The sequence below is a fragment of the Pholcus phalangioides genome, unplaced genomic scaffold (genome assembly GCF_987345545.1).
Source record: "Pholcus phalangioides strain wild (caught in Gottingen) unplaced genomic scaffold, Ppha-v1.0 ptg000010l_1, whole genome shotgun sequence".
Lineage (NCBI taxonomy): Eukaryota > Metazoa > Arthropoda > Arachnida > Araneae > Pholcidae > Pholcus > Pholcus phalangioides.
This window is the reverse complement of record NW_028301603.1, coordinates 1,096,038-1,123,359: the sequence shown is the minus strand read 5'-3', so window position 1 is coordinate 1,123,359 and position 27,322 is coordinate 1,096,038. Positions and strand designations below refer to the sequence as shown.

Genomic DNA, 27,322 nt, shown 5'->3' with positions numbered 1-27,322 from the left:
TTCATGGGCCCCTCCTTAGTGAAGTTTTTGCGTGAAAAAACAAAAAATTATGAGAACCGTCTCGGGCCCAGGGTTCGAGCCCTAGCCCCACCGTTGTGGGGTATGGTTTTTCCCATCATATTTCTCAAAAGCTTCATTTTCTCCATCTGCATCTTTTCCCCAGCGGCTTTTTATGGTCGTGATCTGCGCAGTCTCAACGCATGGGGTTTACCCAAGGTTTCAAGAATATATACCTTGCCTAGGCCGGGAGAGTCACGTGCAGAAGGAGTCTCATAATAATGAGATCCGGTTGAAATTTTCGGATGAAAGCACGTGAACTTGCAGGAGTGTATTTCTAGTCGGGAAGGGGGGGGGGCTTAAAGATCACTTTACCTGAAGCCTGTGATGCTCTTAAGGCGGCCCTGGCCTCCTCGGAATGTCTCGGGACCGCAAGAGGGCCCCTATGATGAGAAAGGACTGCGCTAACTAACCAAACGCTGTTGAGCACAATCATACCCTTTCCTCCCGGCATGCCATGGTCTAAAGCTCGGCCATTATTGCTATGTACTTTGTATAGGAGAGGTACTGTATTATACTGCATATATATATATATATCGTATGCACTGCCACAGCATTTTGATCGAGTAGTCGTTCCTGGGTACAGGGCAATCGTCATATACACGTCAACTAAAGGAGGTGGAGGGAGGGGAAGGAGAAGAGAACGCGGCCGCCGTCACTTGTGAACGGAAAGGTGGAAAGGGGGAATGTGGATGAATGAATAGAGAGCAATCGGTGGGCAGGGAGAGAGGACAGCTCAGGGCGGGGGAAGAGGAGAAAAAAAAAAGCACATGAACAAAACGTGTGCCTTTGTTATTACGTGCCAGCTCAACAGAAGCTCGCCAGATCACGCCAAATGGCGACGAAAAAAAGGGACAAAAAAAGAGAGGACGAAAATATATTTATTATTTCTCAATCCTTGCCGTACAGTTCGGGATGGATGCTCACTGGGAACGCACTTGAAACCACACACACAACACACACGCTTTCCTTTTTTTCATTTTTCTAAAGAATAGGGTTGCCGCCCGCTGTTATCGACTGGTGCGAGCAGCAATAACGTGAGATAACTTTCCCAAATACGTACTCAAATGGCCGAGTTTCCACACAGGAATATACATGAAAAATAAATTTCTCCCTACCAGTTAGACATCGTGTGGTGCTTTTCACCAGCATTAAATTATCCTAAACGGAAGCTAATTTACACTGCAATTACCCAAAACCAATCACCCGTCAGACATTCTGAAATTTTTAACAACACGCTACACCCACATAAAAATACATTCGGCACCGCTTAATCGGATAAACGGCATGGGGGAACACTGCCAGTGTCAATCACGGAGACAACTGACCTAATGTATATGTTTATTGAATTGACATCATCACTGCCATGAAATGTGTGTGTCAAAATTTCTTTCATAGAGACAATGTATTGAAGTTCCCCGCTTAAACGAATACTACGATTCACACGACAACTGTTGATACACATCAACCGCCATGTATTTTTACTAGATAATGCAATTAGAAATGATGTGAAATATGTTGCCAAGACTTGGGAAAAAAACCTAGACTTGAGAGTGGGTACAGGCAGAAGCGGATTAAGGTCAGTTGAGGCCTTCCAGTCGAAGAAGAAAATATTGGTCCCCTTAAATTGAAAAAAAAAAAATTTAATTGGGGTTTTTTCGGGCTCTTCATAAGTCGGGGAACAGAGAGAGCGCGCCCGGTGCACCCACCGTTAAAGATCCGCCTCAAAGCCTCCTAGATAGTAGTATCTAGGAGACTTTAGTACAGGCCTCGAAGTATTCAAATTGTCTTCAATACGTACATTTAATATTTTATTTTTGTTCTCTGTTGAGGCCATAGAGGGCGGTAAGCATTGTATTGAAAAGTAATAATCTCATGTATTCTGATCGTTGCAATTCAACTGACGTCCGATTTATTCCAGAAGTTTTATTAATATCGATGCTTTCATCAGTTTTCAATATGCAAGCCATACCAATTGTGTTGGACAGCAATTAAATTGTTCCCCGCACAATCGAATATCCCGCTTAATCGTAATTGTATGCTGGCATCGTTGATATCCGTTTAAGCGGGGCCACCTGTATTATACGAGCATCCAAACACTAATATGGAGCGATACATATATAAAATTTTTGAAGCCCTAAAAACATTTAGGGCAATGAAAAAGAAATCTCGGGCGGAGCCCACCACATCCTGGAGCCATGCCCCTAGACCTGGGATTTTATGCATACCGCCAGCAAGAATTTTTTTCATCCCCCTCCCATAGTTAATTTATAATACAAATTACATAACAAATTACAGTTATCAAATTGATTTGGGGGTCCCAGGCTGGATTCGTCCTTTCCACGTACGAACAAACATCAGGAAAGTGGATAATCAGCATGATGGTTCTTGCGATCATGCGGGGGGGGGGGGGCACGTCCCCTTAGGAATTTACCCCTGGAGCTGAGGGAACTCTTTATGTTTTAGCGGGCCACCAAACCAGAGAGCTCCTAATACCTTCCTTACAGTAAACTGATAATTAAAAAAAAAAAGAATATCTAATGTCGATCCCTCATCCCCCACCACGTTACAGACGTGTCTGCATCCCCGACATAAAAAATGCTGTACATCAAAAAGTCAGTACAGCTGATGAGAAAAATGGTTCTTGATTGAGATAGGTGCAATGGATGGCCTCCTAAGGTAAAGGTGCATGCTCTTCGGAAATGTATAGTTGTGGGTGCGAAAGGATCAGTGGGGTTCAATTTACATGTTCGGAGTTCACAAAATAACACGGATTATTCTCCCAGTTGAGATCGCTTTTTTTCTAAATAAGCATTTTGAACATGATCATGTTGAAGACGTTGCACAGCATTAAAAAATTGATTTTACTTAAATAATTCATAGGATTCTTAGATGTACAGGGCACCCATAATTAAAAGGTCCTACTTTAAAGTAGCCTACAGGCGAAACCAGTCATCAGAAAATTGTGAAATTTTGTGGAGGACTACGTGAAGTGATGGGAATGTTTCAGGGCGGAGGGGGGGGGGGGTAGTTCCACATGTCGCCACCAGAGGGCGTTTCATTAAGAAATGACACATTTAGGCAAACATTTACAATTTTAACAATTGTTGAACACTTTTACAATTGTTACTGCAACAAAACACGTTCCACATGATAGCCATCATTTTCAGATACCACGTGAAATCGCAAGATGACATGTTCCACAACTGACCGAAGTGTGTACGGGGAAATGTTCAGCACGTGGCGTGAAATGCTGCCTTTAAGGTCAGGTAGGCTTCTTTAAAATAGGTTATTTTAATTATGGACGCCCTGTACTTTTGATGGCGAGTTCTCACTACAGGTTTCTTCATGGTTTCGTTACCCCCGAACTTAACTGCTTCGAAAATGCTTCCCTGGAGATAGACCGGGTTTGCGTGCTTCAAGTCGACTGAGCCGTATCCACGTGATTAAAGTAACTCGACATGAGCCATTTCAATACTGAATATAGGAGAAGCGAACTTCACGAACCCGCCGCCTCATATGGAGCAGGATCCAGACTTCAAACTGAGATGGAAAACCTAACAGTTTCGTTATATACAAGTATAGATACATTAAATAACAATACTTTATTAGTGAAAAATGTAGAATACAGATAAAAATTACCAAGAAAAGAAGCCAAATGGCCCTTACTCGAAATCACAAATTACAATTGGGTATGAATCATGTAAGCAAATAAATAAATGGAAAGATAAAAAATGTGCGAACAGAAAAGAAAAACACAACTAAACACAGCATGAATTGATGGGTTATGGTGGCCGCAGGGCATGTGGTGATAATATTCCGATTGTAGGAAAAAAAGAGGGAAAAGTTCATTTTTAAAGTAGATGAGAAGGAAGTTATAGGAGGGAAATTTATCCTAAAATAACTCAATATTATTATATTGAAAACAGGTAGCATTTAAATTTTTCTTTTTTTAAAAAGGCTAATAATGAAGTATTATTATTAAGGAATTGATTAGGCAAAGAGTTATAGAATTTAGGGACAAGATATGAAAAATGTTTTTTACCAATCGTTTTATAGATTCCAGGGAGTAAATAGGTGGAGTTGATTCTTGCAGAAGAATGAAAGATGCTCAGAGGTAAAGAATGTTGTTTTTTTAAATAAAATAACCATCGATTTGAGGAAAAAAGATGTCGAAGTGGTAATATATTTAAAGAATAGAAAAGTTCAAGTGAGGGAGTAATCTAATCGTTATAGTTATCAGTCTAATTATTCCTTTGTGCAAAGTGATCAAAGTATATAAGTAATGTAGTCACTGCCCCAGGCGTACAAAATTAAAAGGGAAAACGAATTGACATAAAATTTGAGGTAAAAAATTTTGTACAAAAAATAACGAAGTTTGCCGTGAAGTTTTGTGATATGAGAATTCCGTTCAAGGTTAGAGTGAACATTAACACCAAGATATTTGATAGGATTTACTTGTTCAAGAGGATTACAATGACAATCGTTAAGGGAGCAGTTAGAATCATGGGAAACAATATTATGTAGCGAGTTATTAAGTAATGAAAAATAGATAAATGTAGTTTTGGATACATTAATAGCTAATTTATTAGCTGAGAAAACCAGTTGCACACTTTAATTAAGTCTTCATTCTTGATTAATCGTGTTAGTCAAAGTTTGGTAGTTTTTTGCGTTATAAATAATGACTATCATCAGCAAATGTTATGTTACCAACAATGTTAAGGTTACAAATGTCATTAATGAAAACGAGGAATAAGGGGCCAAGAACAGAAACTGGAGGGACGCCATTAATAGTTTTCATATAAATATTGCTATATTTATCTCCACATTTACCGAATTGGTATCTGTTACGAAGGTAAGGTCGTAAAAGTTTAAAAAAAACACCTCTTATACCACAGAAACTAAGTTTTTCAGTCAAGATTTCATGGGAGACGATATCGAAAGCTTTTCTTATACCTAAGAAAATAGCAATTGTTTTGAGAGATTTATCAATATTAGAAGTAAAATCTAGAAGAGCGGATTCTATGTTTTTGTTAGGTAGAAATCCATGTTGCTTGGGGACGATTAAGTTAGATTTATGTAAAAAAACGGAAGAGTCGAGATTTTATTACGGTTTCAAACAGCTTGGAAATAAGCCTGTAGTTATTCAGGTCATTAGAATCACCGGATTTATAAATTGGAATAACCGATACAATTTACAAACTATCGGGGAAAAACATCTTCCGAAATACAATAGATAAAAGTAGATTTAGTGAAGATTGAGCAATATTTATTATGAAAAAATATACATAATTTTTTTTTTATTTTCATACACAGTTCGACAGAAAGAACATACATCATTGCGTGCAATTATCAAGTTTAAAATATTATTACAAAGCATGTCAAATATAACTAATTCTAGCCAAAACGAAAATTCTCGTTCTTCCAATATAACGTTCGCTGTTGCTTAACACAAGCCGATAGATGGCACTGATATTTAATTCATACGGTTATAAATTCCAATATCTGACGTGTTTTTTTTCACTCCAAGCTGGTGGATGACCATGTTAGCAACACGAAAAACTGAACGTCCTCCCTACATCATGATATAATGCCAAAGAAAACGGGGGGAAGAGAAAACGACAAAATGGAAATTTATAGACACAATTTTCAAGACAATGAAAGTATTAAAAGAAAGGGAACGTAAAAATATCAGGTAAGAGAAGACAAAAAAAAAATACTTCACGACGTGCATATTATTATGACGTCAGGAGACAGAGCAAGGATGGCCGCTAGCAGTGTTTTAACGTTCTCGGGTTGCGTATATACAATGGACAGCCTTGGAGGAAGTGTTGGGAGTTTTATGAAAAATACGGTACGTAAAAATACGAAAAAAAGAGAATTTTTTCTTTCCTTTTTTTTAACTTATTCCGTCTGCAGAATATGACGCAAAACAGGTGGTTGCGGCGTCGATTACGCAATACAAGATATTTTTTTAATCGGTTTTTTCGCCAGCGATTGGTAAACATAAAAACCTTAGATATCACTTTCGGTGCCAAAGTGAAAATTAATGTCAAGCTAGAAGAAAGGGGGGGGGGGGACTTTAAGTGAACCATTTTGATACGTCAAAATGTCGTAATTTCCCCCCCCCCCCATGTTTTACTGAAACAACTCTTTCGTAAAAATACCTCTGATCAGTTTCAAAACCCAATTTACTTTATAACAACATTTGCCGATCGTTATGCTAAGAAAACTGCATCCATCTATACCAGTGTTTCTGAAAGTGGGCACTATCGCCCCCCCCCATGGGGGGTGCCCGACGGAAGGGGTTCTAGGGGTGGTAGAAACTTTGGATTTGGTATAGATTCCTATGTGTTGAAGGAGAAGCGATAGGAAAAAAAATCTGAGATAAAGTATGGTCTACTTTCAAGTATTGTATATCGAAGGGGAAGAAAACCGTTCAGAATGTTTCCTGTAAATTACCCTATTGACCCCGCCATCAATCAAACAGGGATGCGATTGGTTTACCGTTTTATTTTTACCCATTTATTTGCCGTTGGTCGTGTATATGAAAGCTTTCTACATACAAAAAAAAAATAACCGACCAGGCCACAGGCTTCTAAAAGTTCAGAACCACTGCTCTGTAGCATACAACACGTCCTAGAGTCTCAGGCCACGGTTTTTGGAGATTCCCCAAACAATGACATCTTTCGTATCGCTTCCTCACATTGATCTTATAAAAAATCCATTCGGTGTATATATTTTAAAAAGAACTCGATCCCGGGCGTCACAGCTACAGCAGCCTCACCCCTTTTCAGGGCCAAGGCTTTTACACGGCAATGCCTACCTACAACCCTCTTGAATCGTACCAGTGCCCTTAAACAGGTAGATATCAATGCAATAATTTTCGTTCCATCAGAATTAAATTTCAGGTCTGTCTGCGGACCTTTCTTTGCAAACCGTGCGCAAGTCCCCATTTCTTTACAATTTTAACCATCGTCATCGATAAGGTTCGGGATGCCTACGGATCATCTGTCTTTTCTCAAGGGCCAACCCTCGTCCGAGGACCATAGGTTGAGAAATGATAGGCTGATCATAGGTAGAAGAATGAGCTACAAAAACTAACCTTACATTTAAGTAGCTCTTCAGAGAGGTTCGAATTCAAAACTAGTTTTTCAAGTGTACACTGAAAGTGACTATCGCACAGTAATAAAGTTGTTTGACAGCAAGCTGTACAATCAAATGCAGAGTGAGCGAACAATAAAATTTGTAATTAGGGGTCTCCCCGCTAATGTCGACACTAATGAAATTAAAGCTGATCTTGAAAAGAAGCAATTTCAACCAATCAAGGTATCTAACATGAAAAACTTCCGAACTGGTAGAGCTCTACCCTTGTTTTTGATTGAAATACCTATATCTGATAAGAACTTTGCCAACACTACGCAAATTGCAGATGTAAACATTGAAATCGAAAGTAAACGTCAAAAGACAAATTCAAGAATAGTCCGGGTCCCCGAGGTTCGTAAGAGCTGTCAGCCCAACGCTTACGGGTGCCATGGATTTCACCGTGTAGCAAGCGACAATGGCGTATAGAAGGGTTGTGGGGGGAAACCTCAGGTCAGCAGTTTTCAATATTTTGACTCGCGGAGAACTTTTTAGTACATAATTTCTATGGCGGCGTCTTTTTATTCGTTCATCAAATTCACTGATTTTATCTTTCTCACGTGGCTGTTGGGCCTCCGCGGAGCACCGATTGAGAACCGCTGCCCTAGGTGGTTGACCGAAGGGTCCTCCAGCAAATGCAAACGAAAATTCACAACAGTAATACCTCGATATACGTCAGTAATTCGTTTCAAGGACGATGACGAAAGTTCAGGTGAACTTTTCAAAAGGTAATTCCCGCCCCCTCCTCAGCAGGAGAAGGGAGGTAAATTTGCAATTTTTTTTTTTATTTCTTATCTATTTGTCCTTTTTTTTGGTTGCGAATCTCTCGGGGGGGGGGGGGGCTGGGAAATCATTTTTTTCCTCGGAAAGCGACGCGATTGTTCAAAATGCATCTGAGTGAGAAAAAAAAATTATTTCTAGGAAAGGAAAAAAGACGACGTAAATGTGGAGTGACGTGTATCGGCGGGACGTAAGTCGGGGAATTGACATTTCCTAAAAAATCACGAAAACTATTCTACACCAGAAACATCTGAAAAGGGGGAAAAAAAATCATTCTCCTCCTCGCGTCATCAATACACACACACACACACACACAACGCCATGGCTCATTAAAACAACCTGCGCAAGTTCTGTTAGAAATTTCGAAACACCTTTTAATTACGGGATAAACAGAGAAATTCTATTACGCAGATATATTAATTATTAATAAACCACCTGTACCATTTTCACAACCTCTGACCTCCTCCCCTCGAAAGCAATTCTAGTCTGTGTTGCTTCACGCTTTATAAAAATGAGAAGAAAAAAAGAGCGTTGCACAGACATAAGTCGAATCCAGAAGAAAAGAAAATAATAAGAAAGAAGTAAGATCTTCCCAGCACAACACACACACTGAGAAAGAAGGATACAAGAAAAAAAAAAGAACAAGGGCGACCTCCCTGGAGCTCACAGCCTCGGCACAATAGCGATACGGCTATTTCCGTATTGGCGAGGAACCTGACTTGAAACCGTGCCAAAATATCGAGAGGCGAAGGGAAAGGACGCGTTATAACACTTGCGGGGGAGGAGTATATAAGGCACACGAAGAAGAAGAAAAACAACAGAAAAATCCAGGTAATAACAACAACAGCATGGGGAAAAAAAAACCTGACATATCAAGCATCCTTGGCATATATAAGAAAAAATAAATAAATAAAAAAGAAAAAATCGCCAAGTTGGCGATACGCCAGGTCACATGCATGGATATACGAAAAAGACGCGATGGGGGGATTCCTTCTTTTATAACGTAAGGGTTCACTGGTTACAAGGATGAAATAGACACACACACGTGGAGGGAGGGGGAGAAGATGCAAGAAATGAGCAAAAAAGGACATATCTACTTGATTCAGGTAAAAAGGACAAGAAATTCGTTTCCATTGAAATTAGCGCTGTCGACTCGTGCAGAAAAAAAGAAAATTACTTGCGGGAACTTACTGACCACTCTTGAAGAATTTTTCTTTCCTCCCCCCCCCCCACCCCACACAGAAACCTATTCAGCGAGCTGTGAAGTGGATACTTGCTCTGGAAAAAATGGACGGTTTGGACATCCCTGTTAAAACTCACACGATTTTCTTTTTTGTTTGGTACAGAATTTTCGTGCACATTTTTTTAACAAAGAGAAATTAGGCATGGACAAGATCAATGACGCTACTAAAAGTGGAAACAACTGACCTGGACTTCAATACCAATGATCTTGACCAGCGTTTCTCAACCTTTCTGAACCGAAGGACCATTAAAACGTCTGAATGAATTCAACGGACCACAGACATGAGTTGTGCGTATGGCCCTTAAAATACGGGACATTTAAAAGTAGGAATAAAATGCGTTTTGACTGGAACGCCCGTATTTTTATATTGCATATTTTTGGCCGTTCCACGTTTTCCGTAAAATTGCCCCATTTTTTTTTCCCCACAGAAGCTTATTTTAATTTTCAATATTTATTAAAATCAGAATAAAAATATTTGCATAAGTTATTATGCTATTATAATTATATGAATATAATATTCATGTTTTTAACGTTTTTTCCTTGCACATATTTCAGCTCACTGTTTTTCCCAGCACCTCTTTATTTCTGATTATATTGGTAATCTCTCAGCAATTTTCAGCAACAATTGGTGATTTTGCCAACTTTAGAAATATTTTTAGTGGCAATAGGCGCTCGGAATTCTCCATATTTTTCTCGATGGGATATGATCAATCATTCATGATACATCATTTTTTTCCCGTGAATTACATTTTTATTTACTTCGATTCGCAGTAACCCTATGTTCGCTCACCCTTCAGCGATTTTTTAAATAATTTGCATTTGTTTAGCTATGTTTAGGATCGGAATTTCCTACATTGCTCTCGATGAGGTGATTGCCATATAATTACCACAAGTGTGTGAAAGAGTGGTCTAATTTTTATTTGTGAACAGAAGGATATATATCTTACTAATATCAATAACAACAATGGAATAGCTTTTTTTCATTCAGAAGTTATCAAGTCTGCCTACGGACCCACCTGTGCCACCGTCGCGGACCACAGGTTGAGAAACGCTGATCTCGACAAAGATTTGTTCAGTTAAAAAGTGGCATTGAAACTCTCTTTCACTCTCGTTGGTTTTATCAGTCCTCTTATCAGTATGGACATATTCCCGGTTATCTTCCCCATATTGAATTAGAACTACCATTAAGCGTATTAAAGCTTATTTTAATTTTGGGGAATCAGTCATAATGGAAAAAAAAAAATCCTGCTTAAACTCTATTTGCGAATTCTAAACATTAAAAGCAATTAGATATCCGAAAATTTTCCAGAAAAACCTATACGTTATAGCGTACGAATAAGCTTCCAAATGACTACGATGCCAAATACAATCAGCAAGCAACGATTTGGGACGTTTTTGACGAAAGTGGTTACAGCTTCTTGAAATTCAACCTCGATCCTGCCGTGGACGGGATTACAAACTTAAAAAATTTGATTTTGTAAAAAACCCCCAAATTTATGCAGTTTTTACAAACTTGCTTCTCCGCGCAGTGTGCTATAGATCGATTGAAACATTTTCATCTATGAAAGGCTATCTCTTAATCAACTCAGAATACATTTTAATCGCTTATTATGAAGCTGTATTTATTAATACAGCAAGTAAGAGAAGCAAGTTTGTAATTTGGTTTGCCAGCAATTATTAGATTGAAAAAAAATATTTCATAATGCCTCTTGATACACACAGCTCTTTTAATCTGCGTAAAAGTAAATCGTTGAAACACGTTTGTCGAGTGTCCAACTTACATATGAGGGGTTCACAACCATAATAGACCAAGTCCATTTATCTTTATTATGGATAATAATGCCTTAAAGTCTTTTATAGACAATTAATTGAGTTCAAGTGATGCAAAGGAATTAAATATGCCAAAGTTCAGTTAAACTATAATTTTTTAGTGCCCTGCTTTTATAAAAACTTTAAGGAGTTAGTATCCATGATAAAGATGAATGGACTTGGTCTACTATGATTGTGAACATCACACATATCTTTTCGGGATAATTACTTGCTCAGGAATAGTACAATAAAACCTCGGTAAGTCGTCCCCCTAATAAGTCGTCACTCCGGTTAAGCCATCATTTTTCTCCTTTCTCATCAGGTTTCCATAGATAATAATGTTATTAAACCCTCTTTTACTCGTCGCTAATTTCTGTTAACTCGTCACTATGGAAAAGTTTGAGAGGGAGGAACAAATGATTTCTATGGCTTCCTTTGAAGAAAAAGGTGGATAACAAAAGTGATTATAAAAGCCTTATATACCAAAACGGAACAGCTCAAATAAAGAAAGGGACACTGAAGAAATTCATTTTTCAACTAAGAATATAGAAGTTCTTGAAACGTTAGGGGGCTGTTCGAGCTGAACCTAATTCTTGCATGGGATCCCCCATTGAATTGTGGCTTCCAATTTAAACAAAATATCTCTGTTGATAAACCAGACACTTTTTCCCCAGTTGAGAAGGCTGTCTGTCTTTTTTGCCTTGTCCAGGGACCCCTAAAGTTAAAATTTGGCACTGCGTTCAAGATCGTTGTTTGTGTACAATAAACTACTGATACAAAATTCAAATCACTAAAATTAAATGAGTCATTTGCATGTCAAATAAATGTGCATTAATTCTATTGTAGAGAAATGCTAACAACATTTGTTCTGATTAATGTAAATTTAAATAATATTGGCATAAATCGTAAATTTACTAGTGTATTTAATCATTATACAGTAAGCTGAATACTAAACGCTCGAAAAGTTAAAAAAATTAATGAAATCCCAGTCCATTTTTCAATCAAAGAAATTCTAACTTTCAAGCAATCCTTGGTCTTGTAGGCTGCCAAACCTATATTTAGTATGGTAGGCACACTTAAAAAATAAATGTGATAACTTTCTATTCAATGCGTTTCTGTTCGGTTTTTCATCTTTAGACATCGTTGCTCATACGTTCCATGTGTATGAAATTCAGGATCGTCCATGTTGTTGCATTGTAAAATGAAATTTATATCCCTGAATTCTTGAGGAGGAGGAGGATAAGCCCTCTTAGAAAGTTTATTGGGGAGGGGGGCCCAAGCACCCCGAGTCTTCCGGTTCCGGTACCTATGCCTAACATGGTGTAGGTAAGATGAACTTCTTCCGATTATACGGACACACACAATCTGCATTGCGGTAATCGAATTTATGACTTGAAAGCAAAAACAATTTAGAACTGAAAAGAGTGACAAACTGAACATTTTTACGGAAATAAAAGGACAGCCGAACAATATTTTGCAGGAACGGAGAGAATTTCAGTGCCCCGTAGAATGGGACGAATAGTCTGCCACGCAAAAATCGCAGAGCGGCACACGCATCGAGAATAATGTTGGTATTGTTGCACGGTTTGTAAAAGGGTTGGCCACCCCCGCTCATTTTTTTTTTTTTTTTGGTGCTGCATCATTTATTTTGAAGTTTTTAGAAAAAATTATTTTGGGTTTCTTCGAACAGTCTCGTAAGTCCCGTTCGTTGGAAACCTCTGTGATGCAGAGCCACATCACAACTGGAACGTGCATCTTCAAAAAACGCTCAAAACTTGGGAAGACCCAATACTTTAACAATTTCCAACTGTTCAAGAAATTCAACTATCACTGAACATGCCATATCACCAGAGGCGGATTTAACGGTGGGCTAACCGGGCGACCTCTGAAGGGAGGGCCTCCAACTTTACACATTTTTATAATTTAAGAGGCCCAATGTTTACTTATTTGTGCCCGGGGCCTCAACCGGCTTTAATCCTCTTACATATTACAGAACACGTCTGACTAACAATAAAAGCATTTTCCACTCTAGTCAATACTTTGTTGGATATCTGAAAACCAAAAACTATTAAATAAAAATTACACTTAATTACAACTGAGCATGCGAGAAATATGAAAAGAAAAACACGAAATTTTACTCACGTAGTCATGAAAAGCTTTGGCTTCACTAGAATGCTCACAAGTGTCTCGCCTTTCGGGCGCGGCACAGTACAAATCCCAAAATACACTGCGTAAACGAAAACAAAAATGCACATTAGCATGGATAATTTAAAGACTAAAACATTCATAATATCCAAAGCCAAAACAGTAAATATTGAAAACGTGAATCTCGCAACCACTACGAACCAGTATGTTTAGAATTCAGTATTTCATAATCATCAAAATACTGTCAAAAGTATCCCAAATTCATTTCATTCGTGGCACCCATGCGAACTTTAAATACCACCCGACACCTCTCCCCCCCCACAAACGATCTCGAGGCATTTCAACGGCGTATTCAATTCTTGTAGCACAGTGGTGAATCGATTTTCTACCTGTCTATTTGTTCCCTATACAAATCTACAATTTTAGACCGAATGTAAGTTTAGTCGAGTATTAGTATTTAGTCGAATGTAATCGATAAGCTCAATGGTTGCATTTTTGCAAGTTTTACAAAAGAACATGTATAGAACATATATAGTGTAATTTCAGTCGTAGGAAGTTGTGTGTTTGGGGCCGTTCAAGTATTACGAAAGCAGATTTTTAGCCATTTTTGACCCCCCCCCCCCCCCGTAAGCAAAATTTCGTCATCAGCTCTGCCCCTCTGAATCCTAACGCAGATTGGTGGGATCAGAGGCGTACACGGGGGGGGGGGGAATAGCATAGAGAGAGGCTCGCCCCTCTGAAGATCAAACATTTATTTTTTTAATGCCAAAAAATATAAATACCTTTATGTGTTACTATGATCAATTTCTGTTAATTTCAATGTTATTTGAAGGCTATGAACTCAAAATTTATTTTTAATAAATTCATTGCGACCCACCCTCTAAGCCATATAATGATAAATCGCATAAAGGCCCTTGGCCCGCGGACCAAATAGGGCCCTTGGGGGTTATCTGATGTGGCCTGCCCTCCTCAAACCTAATTTTGTAAAAATGAACTAAGTGGCACATTTACAGATCGCTTAAATGACTCGAGACACAGTTCCAGAGCAGTCAAGCGATCCGTGACACATTTAGAGATCCCTTCAGTGACATATGACGTACTTTTAGAGCACTTAAGTGGCCCCCAGTGCGGTTCTACATCACTCAAGTTACCCGCGGCATATAATTACGTATCACTTGAGTGATGCGTGGCACAGTTCCAGAGCACTTGGATCCGCGAAACATTTAGAGAACACTAAAGTGGCTCTGAACACTAAGTGGGCGCTTATCAATGGGGGGGGGGGGGGGAATGTTACTTCAAAAAGTTTAATAGTTTACCACAAACTATCGAAAGGTTTTTATCGTTTTTGGCGCACCGAATAAGATGCCATTAAGAACATTTCATATTTTCATAAAGGGTGATTGATGACGTAAGCATTATCCAATTCCCCCCTCCCCTCTTGTCATTAAAAGTCAGCAAATCGGAAACCCCCCCCCCCCACCGATCGATGATGACGCAACACTTGAGTTACTCCTTTGGAAATACGTATTAATATATATATAATAAATATTTAATTGTATCATATACGTGAAACACTTTTTTTTAATGAATAAAAAATTTATTAGTCAATAAAATTAAAACGTTCTTTTCAATAGTTTATTTTACTGCAATCAAAACGTTTCCATTGTAAGAGGAAACGTAACTTTGATTATTCTACTAGATGGCGCTGTTAATAATGTTCAATTGCGACGAGGCTCACCTGATAAGCTATTAGTTGGGTAAAACCGCGGGGGAGAATCGAAACCATCGTTTATTACAAAGCTATCTAACCCTTTTTCAATCGAAATGACAATGTATTTGAAACATGTATCCTCATAAATTCATTTTTACGTCCTTAAACAGAAAAAAAAGGGAAATGGAAGGTGTTCTCTTTCCACCCCCCCCCCCCTCCCAATTTATTATTGGTGCTCTATCGTAGGTTGCGACACGATTGCGTCGATGAAGAACGACACACAACTGTAATGAATGTTAATGGAGGACAAAAGAAAAAGAAAACAGAAACGGGCTAATGGACGAAATAATTGTCTTGTTTATGCTGTGGACGTCGCGAAACACACAATTTCCCCCCTTTCTGTATTATGTGACATTGTTTCCTGGTTCTATACCGTGTGGCCCCCTTTTTTTTTTATTCTCTTGACTTGAGACATAACCAATAATAGTTAGTAGGAAACTAAATATAAAAAGGCGCTATAATTTCAGAGGGAAAATTTATTCGACCTTTTCGCGTAATTTTTCTTTCCCCTAAACTTTGAGAGTGATTTGGCATTGTAAGTTGTGAGTTTGGCACACTCCAAGAACTCGATAACTTAATCAACGATTTCACGTTTTGTTTTTTTTTCACAATTAATAAGCGAAATATGAATGAAAAGAGCACTCGTTTTCGTTCAAGGACACCTCTTATTCTTAAGGTCGAAGTCGCTTACAAGGGTCAAGTTGTTCGTGATCATTTAAAAAAAGAAAAATCAAACGATAAAATCGTCTTCGTGTATTTAGTGTATAATAGCAATGATGGCACCACGATATAGAGTTTTGCATTTACTGATATTCAAAATTATATCTCAGCGGAGAAGGCGGTACGAAAGGAAAAAAAAAATGACCGTTCCTGAAGTCAGTTCGACAGACTCTAGGTACCCGTAATACGCCATTGAAGGGTTGGGTTTATGCAGGGCTCAGGCTAACCTGCCGCAAGGTGCAAAGCCTCATGTGTGACGCTCTTAAAGACTACCCTGGTGGGGTTGACCATATATGTTCCGCTTATAATTGAAAATCGTCCGGTTTTTTCGTCTAGGCTATTTCACCGTTCTCAATAGGTAACTTTTTCCACATTACAGCTCTTATTGACGAGTCATATTTCCTTTGTTTTGGGGTTGAATTTTTTTATTTACCTGAAATCTTTAACTTTGAGTCGAACCTTGTTAACACTAATATACCTACACCAATGCTCCCAGAACAAAGCAAAAACTAGGGGAGTGAGAAGTGGTTCTAGTACACCAGGCCCTGGACAAGTGAGAACCTGAATTTTTTGCCTTTACTTCCCCCACTCCCGAAAAGCTACTGGGCACCAAAATGCACACTTGCCCCATGCTATAGAGCCCATTCTTGTCTCTGGTATTATGTCCCGTCCCCAGTCCATGTCTGTTCCCTGAAGTTTTCTCCAACCTCTTCGTTTTCAAGGTATGGCTCGAGTAACCGCATGTGGTGTCTTGCGAATATTCATTATTTCAAAATTTCTGAATTTAAACAAAAGCCTAGGCTGCTGCCCCATACAACCTGCCACCCGGTTGCACCGCACCCTTTGCACCCACCCTCGCTTAAGCCACCTCTGAGTTTATGTGTAAGGGGGTCATTCAAGTATTACGTCAGCATAGAAAGGGGGGGGTTCAGATTTGCTGACTTTTGATGGGGAGAGGGGTTTTAAAGTTGCCAACGTCATCAACCACCCTTTTTTGAAGATATGAAATATTCTAAGCTGCTGACGAAATTTTGCTGACAGGGGGGGGGGGGGGTCAAAAATGGGTGAAAATTTGCTTACGTAATACTTGAATGGCCCCTAAGTACTAAATTGGAGTCTGATGAAAACACAGAATTTTCGAAAATCATGTCAACAATCTACCAACACGAGAAATCGGGCACAGAGTCCCGAAAAAAGCAGAGATATACAGTGTATATATATCTTGCACGGAAGGAAAGGCGGGTATTACATGAAAATAAGTCTTTTATCCTCTTCATTCCTGAACCGAAACTGTTTTATTTGTAAGCATTGTATGTCAAAATACCCCTTAAAAAATTTCTTTTTGGAGGAAATTTTGACACACAATAAACACAAATCAATCAAAAGAAAACTTGTTTTGCTCAGGTTTGAAGAGGTTAAAAGCTTTATTTCTTCGCATGTGAATTTTTTTTTACGGCCCCTTTAACCAACAATCATAGCTTCCTTCTAGTCGATTCGCATTTGTGGGACCCCTAGAATATCCCATGAAAGTATGGGGGAGGGGGCACATGACCCAATCCAAGTCGAGAACCACTGACTAATCTCTGCCGCTGTGGTGGTCAAGTGGTTATAGTGACGGACTCGCAATGCGAGGTGCATGTGTGGTGTAGCAGTAGTAGGTAGGGCCCCCAAAAAATGGTTCGGGGATCCATGATGTTCTCAAGTCAGCCACCTCGTTGGGCAATTTGCCTGTTGTGGCGTTGTATTTGTATTTATAGAATAAAATGCTTGATGGAAAGAAAATTTTCAGTACGTCTGGAAACGTTCCGCTTTCCGATGCGTATACCGAAAATCGGTAATTATCACGAGTTGACAAAATAACAAGACACATACAGTCGATCCCACATATAACGTTCCGACTTAGAACGTTTTCCCGCCTAGTACGACTTATTTTCGAGGCTTCAACCCTAACTAATTCTTATTAAGGTTTCCCGTTTAAAACGTTTTCCCGCTTACGATTCGTACACGTATTTTCATGACGGTGTTTTGGAAACATTATAAGCGGGATCGACTGTACATCGAAATGATCTTGTTCTAGAGAAACAAGTATATAACTAGGCGTTACCGGACTAGATTTTCTAAATTACGACGTCAACAGATTCCCGTCTCGAAGTTCAACAGAATAACATTTTTATAATAGATGGCGTCTGTTTTCTCTGAGCAAAATGAATATGATCTCATAATCCTACTGACGCACGAAAATGACAAAGTTATGATCCGAAGAAGGAGATAGAAGCAAACTCTCATCACCTACGACTTAATCATCAAAAAGTGATGCTACAGCTTGAAATGTACCAACTGTAGCCCGCCAGAGAAGTCAGAAGAAGTTTTCGCTCCTCCTCTTCTTCTGAGAAAAAATATCCATCAGCTGCGGTTTCCGAGTTCGAAGTTATGCGATGACAAAATAAGCTTCCACCAAAACGTGTGGTGTGCATTTTCAACAGGAATCTCCAACACGTCAAAGTTCTTCACATTCAAGGATGCACTGTAAGTATACCTACTGCACTTCAATGGTTTGTCGAATCGAGTTTGCGTGATATCCCAGGTAAGTAAGACTTCCACATATTGTACGAAAGATTGGTATAAGGTCTCATAAAATACAAATACGCTCCAAGCATAATCAAGATTCTTGACACACAGGTGGAATAGTAATGGCGTCAAGGCCACCGAATACGCTATTGACTACCGCAGGGACGTGCAGTATATGTATGGACCAGGGTTGCGCAACCCACTTGCGGGCTGATACAGCTACTTTTATGTGACCTACAAAAAAATTCAAACTCTTACAAGAACATATTTTATGGAGATTTTAACCCTTTAATTGGAAAGTACTGAAACATACGAGGGAGAAAATTTTTTTGAGGGGTTATATTAAGCCAGGGGCTTTCGACGCATAGTCCTCGGGCCAAATGTTTCCTTCGAGCTTTTGCCATTGCCCGTAGACCATTTTGATAGAATAGCTATCTTTACATAAAAAGGGGATTACATTAAAACACAATTTCATTTTATAAAGCCCCCCTAGCCACTGAGAGCCGTACTGTGTGTTTACAGCTGAACTCTCTTTGTGAGATGCTTTTACTACATTAAGAGACTGGTTCTCAAACTTTTGTCCCACGTGTCGAGCTTTTGCCATTGCCCGTAGACCATTTTGATAGAATAGCTATCTTTACATAAAAAGGGGATTACATTAAAACACAATTTCATTTTATAAAGCCCCCCTAGCCACTGAGAGCCGTACTGTGTGTTTACAGCTGAACTCTCTTTGTGAGATGCTTTTACTACATTAAGAGACTGGTTCTCAAACTTTTGTCCCACGTGGCTCCTTTGCCCAATTCATGGTCCACTTTGCGGTTCCCCAGAATAGTTTACTACATATTTCCATTTAAAAAAAGGACCACTTCAAAGCATGCACACGTATTCTCGCCGAGACCTCTTTAGGAGACGAGATACACATTTTGCGAAACGCTGCAATTAAGAACACTATCTTAACGAATTCGCGGAGAGCTTGAGGCCCAAGAATTCTTGGAGACACCTGATTTCATACATTTTGTAGGTGATAATTCAACGTCAAAAATTTTTAATTGAGACTAAATTAACTGAAATCACATTAATGAAAGAAATAATTTTAGATTTTTATTTTCGATAACAATTTTTTTAAAAGAAATATTTTTGGAATAATCAAAAGAAAACTGACTTTTCAGGTTAGTTTTAGAATTATACAAAGGCATACGCTGGTGAAGGGGGCGGCACAGGGGACTCCATGCTCCCACCCCTAGGGTGCAGTGCACCCGGGAGGCAGCGTATAGACTTTAGTTTCGTTCAAAACTTTTAAAAATTTCACACAATTCACATCACACTTTTGAGCCATGCCACGATAACGGAGGTGTTGAGAAAACCTGAGAGAACAGACAGGACCTGTGTGGGACCGCCGATACCAAAAACAAGAAAGAAATCTACCAGAGGTTGTTTGAGACTATCTCTACCCATGCGAAACTTATTTTTTGCGCTTCCTGTTTATCCCCTCCCTATGGCCCACACATCCTGCGTCAGGACCCCTAGGCTGGAATCTCGCTTGCCCCCAAACCAGATTTTTCATAGGGGCCCTTCTACAGTCAATTTATAATGTGAAAATATGATAAAAATAGTCCTGGGCTGGATCCCTGTCAGTCCCACCCTCACAACTTAACCCAACAATTCCTAATAAAAAAAAAATGTTTTTTGTTAGGAAAACGCAGCGCCGCATGCGGCCGCAATCGGTTGCATGGCTCAAGAGCCGCCCCTGTACTCTATCACAAGATGGGGGCAAGTGTGCGGTTTTGTTCCATCACCTACTATGTTTTCCAGAACGAACAAAGGAAAAATTCAGCCTCTCACTTGTCCGGTCCTGGAAGCAGCAAAACGCCTTAGAAATGAATTTCTTAATAGAAATCAACCTCGTTATACATCATCTTTAGTGTGATGATGGCTTAACAATAAGTGCTGTTTTGAAGATTCAGTCATCTGGCATTAAGAACGATAAAATAATACTAGCCCAAAAAGCAGAAAAATTCTAGTACTTTGAAAGCGGGACGTATGGTCACGAGCATTTTTCACGATAAATAATGGCGTCCGGCTTTCTTCTGCGAAGAAAAACACAGGTTTATTGCTGGTCTCCCGAGAGCGGACCCCTGTCAGCCTCCGGCCAGGGTTGCCTCTAGAGCGGCACACGAAGCTTCGCACCCGGGCGGCAGATTAGCTCGAGACGCCCCCCCCCCACGGAAATTATAAAAAAAATCAGAAAAAACTTAATTATATCGAAAGAAAATATCTTTCATATGCTTTTTAAACCGATTTCTGCCAATTTAAATGCTTTTAGAAAGGAAGTAACTCCAAATTTTTCGGGAAGGAAATTTTTGTGCCCCTTCTCCTAAGGTCGATCCTACGTACGCCCCTGGCATCATATTTAATGCAAAGGTCAAAACTACGACTGGGAATCGATTAAAAGTTAATCAAAAAATTTTAATCGATTAATCGAATATCTTCAAATGCTATTATTCATATAGCAAACGTAGTGTTGGTAACTACGTAATATAAATGATGTTATATGTGATGTTTATACGTAATATAATGATGTCTACGTAATAATTCACGTTATAAAAACATATTCTATTCATTTCATGCATCTATGCACTGAATAAACACATACCCAAATAGATTAATAAATAAAGGCCGCGCTCGCTTGAAGCAATTTTTCCCCCTTTACAAGAAACATCAATGCGCAAATCTCTAGAACTTGGAAAATGACTTTTTTTGGATGTTACTCTATGAAAGTTTTTCTTCTAAACTGTGTTTCAATAGGGGATAGACATTCGCGTTTCTCGAAAAACTTGGATAGGTAAATAAGTGAGCAAACCAGGTGATAAACCCAAAAGTCAAAATTTGCAAATTCATGTCTATGGCATAAATGTGATGATATGCTGAACATGCTTGTCATATACTGGAATTTCTTAGCTTCGATCTCTTGTTTTTTTTTCTTAATCAGTGATTTTAGAAATCATCACTAGTTTTCGTTGAATCGGCTCGTGTTTCCTCATATCGAAAAATTTTGTTAAAATATTGATTCAAATATTTTTAAATACGGTCACTTATCTGAAATGCTTTGTATACGATTTGAACACAATTTAAGACATTTAATCGGTTCAGTCAAATAAATCATGTTAAATTACAAACTTTTAACAAAACTTTTAGTCGAATTTTGATCGAGTCGATTATAACCCAACTATAAATTTTAAGAGGTCATTCAAGTATTACGTCAGCATCGAGGGGGGAGGGTTTTCGAATTTGCTGACTTTTGATGACGGGGGGGGGGGGTTTGAAGGTTGCTTACGTCATCAACCACCCCTTTTTGAAGATATGAAATATTCAAAGCTGCTGACAAGGTTGGCGAGGGGGGGGGGGGTCAAAAATGACTGAAAATCTGCTTACGTAATACTTGAATGGCCCCTAACTGCGATTAACTGACCCGATTAATCGGACCAGCCCTAGTCAAAAAGCCCAACGCGGTGGCTGCCCATAAAAAATATGTTATGAATTTCGATCCTTTTCCTTTTTCGTGACGGATATAATATATTCTTGAATTTCTTTTGTATTTTTTCCTCTTCTCATATGTGCTCAACAATCTCATCACCGCGTGGAGATGTTGCAGTATGTGTTTTGGGAATTTTTTTTTTTTTTTTCTAGTCTACTTGTTCAAGTAACCGATGACGCTATTCGTATAAAAATGAAATTGTATTCCTATGGGCAATATCATCAGAATTTCACTCGCCCATCACATTTACGTCAAGCTGAATTTTTTGAGAGTTTGGTTTCTCACAAAAACCATTTATATAGAATGGAATCTTATGCATCATTTAAATATTATGCAGAAATATTATAAAATCATTAAACAAAAATTGAAATTAGTTCTATTCCATAATAATGTAAATAAAATCGATTTTTTCGTGTGGATTTCATCAGTTTGGTATGAAAAATATATTATGATACACATACGAATTTTAAGAAATTGAATTTTTTTCATGAAAAAAAAGACTGCGCCACATTAAAAATGAGTCTTTTTCTTGTTTATTTGTCAGAAACGATTTTATGTTTCGCGGGAAAAAAAATTTCTTCCCTTCTGGAATGAATGAATACAAATTCCCACACAAAAATAAAACATAAGACGGGAGGGATAAATAAAAAAAGACACCATTCCATAATATTTAAAAACAAAAACGGTGCGCGGAAGTTAAACGAAGTCTTTAACACCTCTTTTTATCCCTCAATTTGACATCAAGCAACATAGCTTTGGACCACATGCACACCGAGGTGTCAAAAGCGCGTAAAACCGTATTCAAGAGATTCTTCACTTGCCAAGTGGGCCAACCAAACAAGAAAAAATGGAATACATGCTGCTCGAGTGAGTGCGTGTCCCAGCGCTCTACTTGCCTCTCTCCATATCTCTCCTGTCACTTTCGTAAAAACGGTACTTGCCTTTTTTTTTTTTCTCTCTCTAACCACGAGCTGAGACTTAAAACATACAAAACACACAAAGAAACGCATATTATCGCCATAATCTCCATCACATCCGCAGACATATCCATGACCCTCCTCCTAACTTCACCCTTGGCTTTTTCTTTTCTAACAAGAAGCACTCAAAAAAATTAGGTGGGTGGGAAAGGAAATTATTTTGGCAAACGCTGGAGGAAAATTATCGTCGATTGGCGACTTTATGCTATGCTCGTGGAGGACAGCTAGGAATTCGCCAAAGAGGAGGTCGCACAGTTTTCACAAGCTTTACGTACCCAGACGCAGGGATTCCCAAACTTTGTATGTTCGCGGCGCCAGAGCCGCTCTTGGGGGGTGCGACAGGTGCGATGGCACCAGGTCCCCGTACTCACGGTGATAATTACTTTCATTAACTCTGAATTCACATCCATTCAGAACTGACTTTTTACCAATTCTGGTCTCTTGCTTTTCTCTCAGTGCGATTTCTCCTTCTGTTTCCCCCGTTTAATTTCGGACTCGTGTACAAAAAGTTTTAATACAGGACTTTACACACCGTTGATGGATCAGCTGATCAAACTAGACACCGGCACAACAGTTTAGTGCGCAGCAGCCTAGCTTTTGCGCAATGTAATATTTGCATTCATATTTTTTCCCCCTTTCTTCTCCTCCTCCCCAAAATGAACATGGACACGCACGTGAGGCGAGAGACACCAGCAGCACAAGCTAATGTTTGCACACTTTTCTGTAATATAAACAGGTGGCAAATCTCTTAGATATTTACCCTACAAAAAAAAAGCCGTACTATTTTTTCATGAAAACAAAAAGAACGGGTGCGTTTTTCTCTGGAACCTTTTTTTTTTTGCGCGCGCGTCTCGAACGTGACATTTCTATTCTTCCGTGTTCTGAGTGCCGCAACAACAGTTCAGATTTCACTCTGCGGTCGGAAGGTCAGCCGTAAACGCCATTTCAAAAAACCTTTTGTTCCCCGACGATGACGGTTTATTAATGATGCACGGCCTTTGTTTAATCTGGCAGTTACGAAACTATAATACAGTCGAGTCCGATTATAAGGAAATCGGATGCTACGAAGTATCGGTTATAACGAATTTTTTTCCGCTCTAATGAACAGGCAATACCACAATGTTACAAATATCGCTTATAACGAATTTCCATATTTATAGATATCGGACATAATGAAGTTACTGTATATCCGACAGGAAGTCCGATGGTTAGGAAATTAGCTTCCGACTGAGCAGGTCTGGGTACGAATCCCGGTTTCTTGACATGGATGTCTACAAACACCAACAAATTTCCTGGACAGATCGTAAAGATCTCTTGGGAATCACGTTATTATTTAAAAAAACAAGTTTTCGGCCAGAATAGAATTTTTTCATAGGATAAAGCTCTATAAAATCACAAATTCCGAATGCGAAGAACTACTATAACCATTCTGAGAATATCGAGTGTAACACACTCAAATGGCAACAGAACACACTCCATATGTGTGTGTTCTATCAGTGTAATCTATAGCTAGATGTCGATCTCTAATAGATATCATAAGATAGCAATAGACAGCGCGATCTCTCTCTGGTTCTACTCATTCGCAGTTTCTCAGTCTATGTAAACCTAAGGACCATTAAAATGTCTAACAGTTCGAGACCCACTTACAGCTGTGGTTCTTCAAGTTTTTCACCCATGGTTTTCCTTGGCTCAGTGAACATTTACCCGCGGCTACCCAAACGTTCCCCAGTCTAATAGAGAATTACTTCAAAGCATTGAACAAGCACACATCAATGTCGACAGCTTGTTGTTGACCAGAAGCGTACACAAGGAGGTGCTCAGGGTACCCGTGTCCCCTCCCCAAGCCTACCAAAAATTAGAGGAAAAAAACTAAAATTTTTGAGGGGAAAAAATGAAATTTCCAAAGAAAATACTCTTTATATTCTGTAACAACCAATTTGTTATTTAAATGCTTTCTGAAGAGTGGTAACTCTAAATTTCTCGGGAAGAATATTTTTGTACCCCTTCCAAAGGTCGATCCTGCCTATGCCCCTGTTACTGACGTAAGTTGGTGACGCCCCTAAAGCCCCGTTCACATGTGCAATAAAACATCCCGGGAAATTCCCGGTAACGGGGATTTTCGCTACAAACCATTCACATGACGTTTAGTTTATGCCGGTAATTCCCCTCTTCTTTCCGGAAGTCGTCACTGGTTACGTGGGTTGAACGGAAGTAGTTGATTCAAGATGGCTGACGAAGGAGCTTACAGTAGTTTTCACGGCGCAAAGGATTATGTTAGAGAAGGTCGCTGTCGACCACCAATCCATCCCAAGAAAGAGGGGCTTTTTTGATGAGCTTCTCTCCCACCTTTTTTTCCCCCACGAGGGGAAAAAGTTGCCATGCCGGTAATTATCACCAAAGCGACCCCGAATCTTACACATGTGAATGGGGCTTAAGAGCCGCGTCGAGATCTACAGACTTGCAATATACGGGTTGGATATTTTTAATACATATTTACCAAAGCTGAACAAATCTCCGTAACATGTTACTTAGAATGAAAGATTCCCGAATCAACGTTTTACACATGCCCGAAAAATATTATCATTAGATTTAACATGCTTCACATTCTTTAAAAAAAATTTTAAAACAAATTGGTTTTATTTTCATAAAAATATCAGAAATGTTTCGGGGGAAAGAATTTTTTTAAATCGAAATTTTGGGAGAAACAAAAATTCAAAAGGAGAGAGAATGTGATCACCAATTGAAAATCTAAAACAAGTCGAATTGCTTATTGTAATTTTCCACGCTGTTGGCTTCGGAGATAAGAACTCACCAAATTATAATTCATCGCGCTTATACAATCGTAGCCAATTTATGTTAGGGGGCTGGACTAGGACAATCGCGGGGCCCTAGAATAGGGCGGCCAGATCATGCGACTGAGAAAAACTGGGACAGCTTGAAAAAAAAAACCTTCATTTTAGTGTGGAATCGTAAAACACACAACGGATAAAATTTGCCATTGACACCAGAAGCCTGGGCCTTGGCCGGTTTAGTTCGGTGTGTTTAACCTTTTTCTCATCGTAGACCGCTGAAATGGCAAGTGAAAATTTTCGCAAACCGGTGGGAAAAAAATATTATAGGAGAAAAATTTCCCATCCTTCTTTACACTTTGCCAATACACATTATATACGAGGAACCGCTTTAAGCTATGACCTCCTGCTGTCACCTATTGAATAATAATAAAAATAACTTTTAATTCATAAAATAAAAGGGTTGTTGGTTGTAAACCGATGTGAAGAATAAAAATAAACCTGTGGCATGAAATCGTATTTTCATGCTGCATACCGACGTAAATTTTATGCGACAAAATAACGGTTAATAAGCTTTTTGGTGTTTCAAAAATGTATTTAGAGGCAAAAAATAAAAACATATCAACCGGTACTTTGGCGCATAAAATTTACACCGCTACGCAGCACACACAAAAAAAATAAATAATATATGGCAGGGGTGGCCGCATGCGGCCCATGAAGTGATTTTTTGCGGCCCACGACAAAGTAAAAGTACCCTGAAAAAAATTAAATTTGTGATCATTATTTGAACTATCGGTGCCAACAGCAGATTTCTTGATTAACAAACTGCTTACAAACTTCTTATTTCTAGCGATGGAATTAATTGCACTATTGATGCGGCCCGCGACGCTATAGCTGACTATTATGTTGGCTGGCCCGCGGACAGACAGAAGTTATCCACCCCAGATATATGGTATTAAAACACATTCTGTTCGTTTTCATGCTGCGTACCGGTTCGAAACCCTAGCAACCAACTTTACTAGGAAAATTATAAATAATTTAGTTCTTATTTGATAGCAGCAGAGTTTCCCATATTTTTGTGATGGGCATTTTTTCAGATATTTTTGTGGGGAAAAGAAGTGCACATACATATTTCCTACAATTGTAGAATCAATCACAGAATTTTTATCGCTTTCGGACAATTAGTATGCTGTATAATAGCACCGTACAAAGTGAACCTCGATATTCTTTATTACGATAAATCCACCTCCAACGTACTTTTCTTACAATCCACCACATTTCTTTCTTGGTCAGCAGAGTATCGTTATATCGAGGTTTAGCAATGATATTTGAGAAATTTTTTTTTTTATGTTTTTATGCAAATTATGAAGTCTTGTCTCTTCTATGAATACCATCAGGAAAAACATTTCGCTGGAATTGGCGTTTTTTTGGTTTCCTAAAACAACTCAGTTAAAATATATGAGGAGCCCATGACCGCACCGGTTTTCCCGCATTTAATGCTGTTCCACGAACTTACCTCCGTTTTTTGAACTCGAATATCTCGGCTAATATTGCACTTCAAAACGAGGTGTTTCGTGCTCGCGAGCACTTGATCAACGTTCCACTTAAATACCCTGTAGAAATTGCATTCACGCAATATCATCCTGATTTCATGCATTCGTATGTCAAACTTGCCGTAAGGGGTGCTTTTCTTTTGATGATGGGTACAGGCAGTGCTCGAGACTTGGAAAGGTTGAAGACCTCTGCTCTAAGCCATATATGATAAGCCCTTGGCCCGCGGAC

General features: G+C 39.0%; 1 protein-coding gene across 5 annotated transcripts in view; it reads right to left on the bottom strand.

Annotated features, from left to right (window-relative positions):
* LOC149080729 (single-stranded DNA-binding protein 3-like) overlaps positions 1–27,322 on the bottom strand; it is a 189,831-nt gene that overhangs the window by 143,378 nt on the left and 19,131 nt on the right. For all 5 annotated transcript variants that reach the window (XM_089237414.1, XM_089237411.1, XM_089237413.1 and 2 more), the window contains exon 4: positions 13,175–13,259. In XM_089237414.1, coding sequence (XP_089093540.1) covers positions 13,175–13,259 — 85 coding nt within the window. The remainder of the gene's footprint in view (positions 1–13,174; positions 13,260–27,322) is intronic.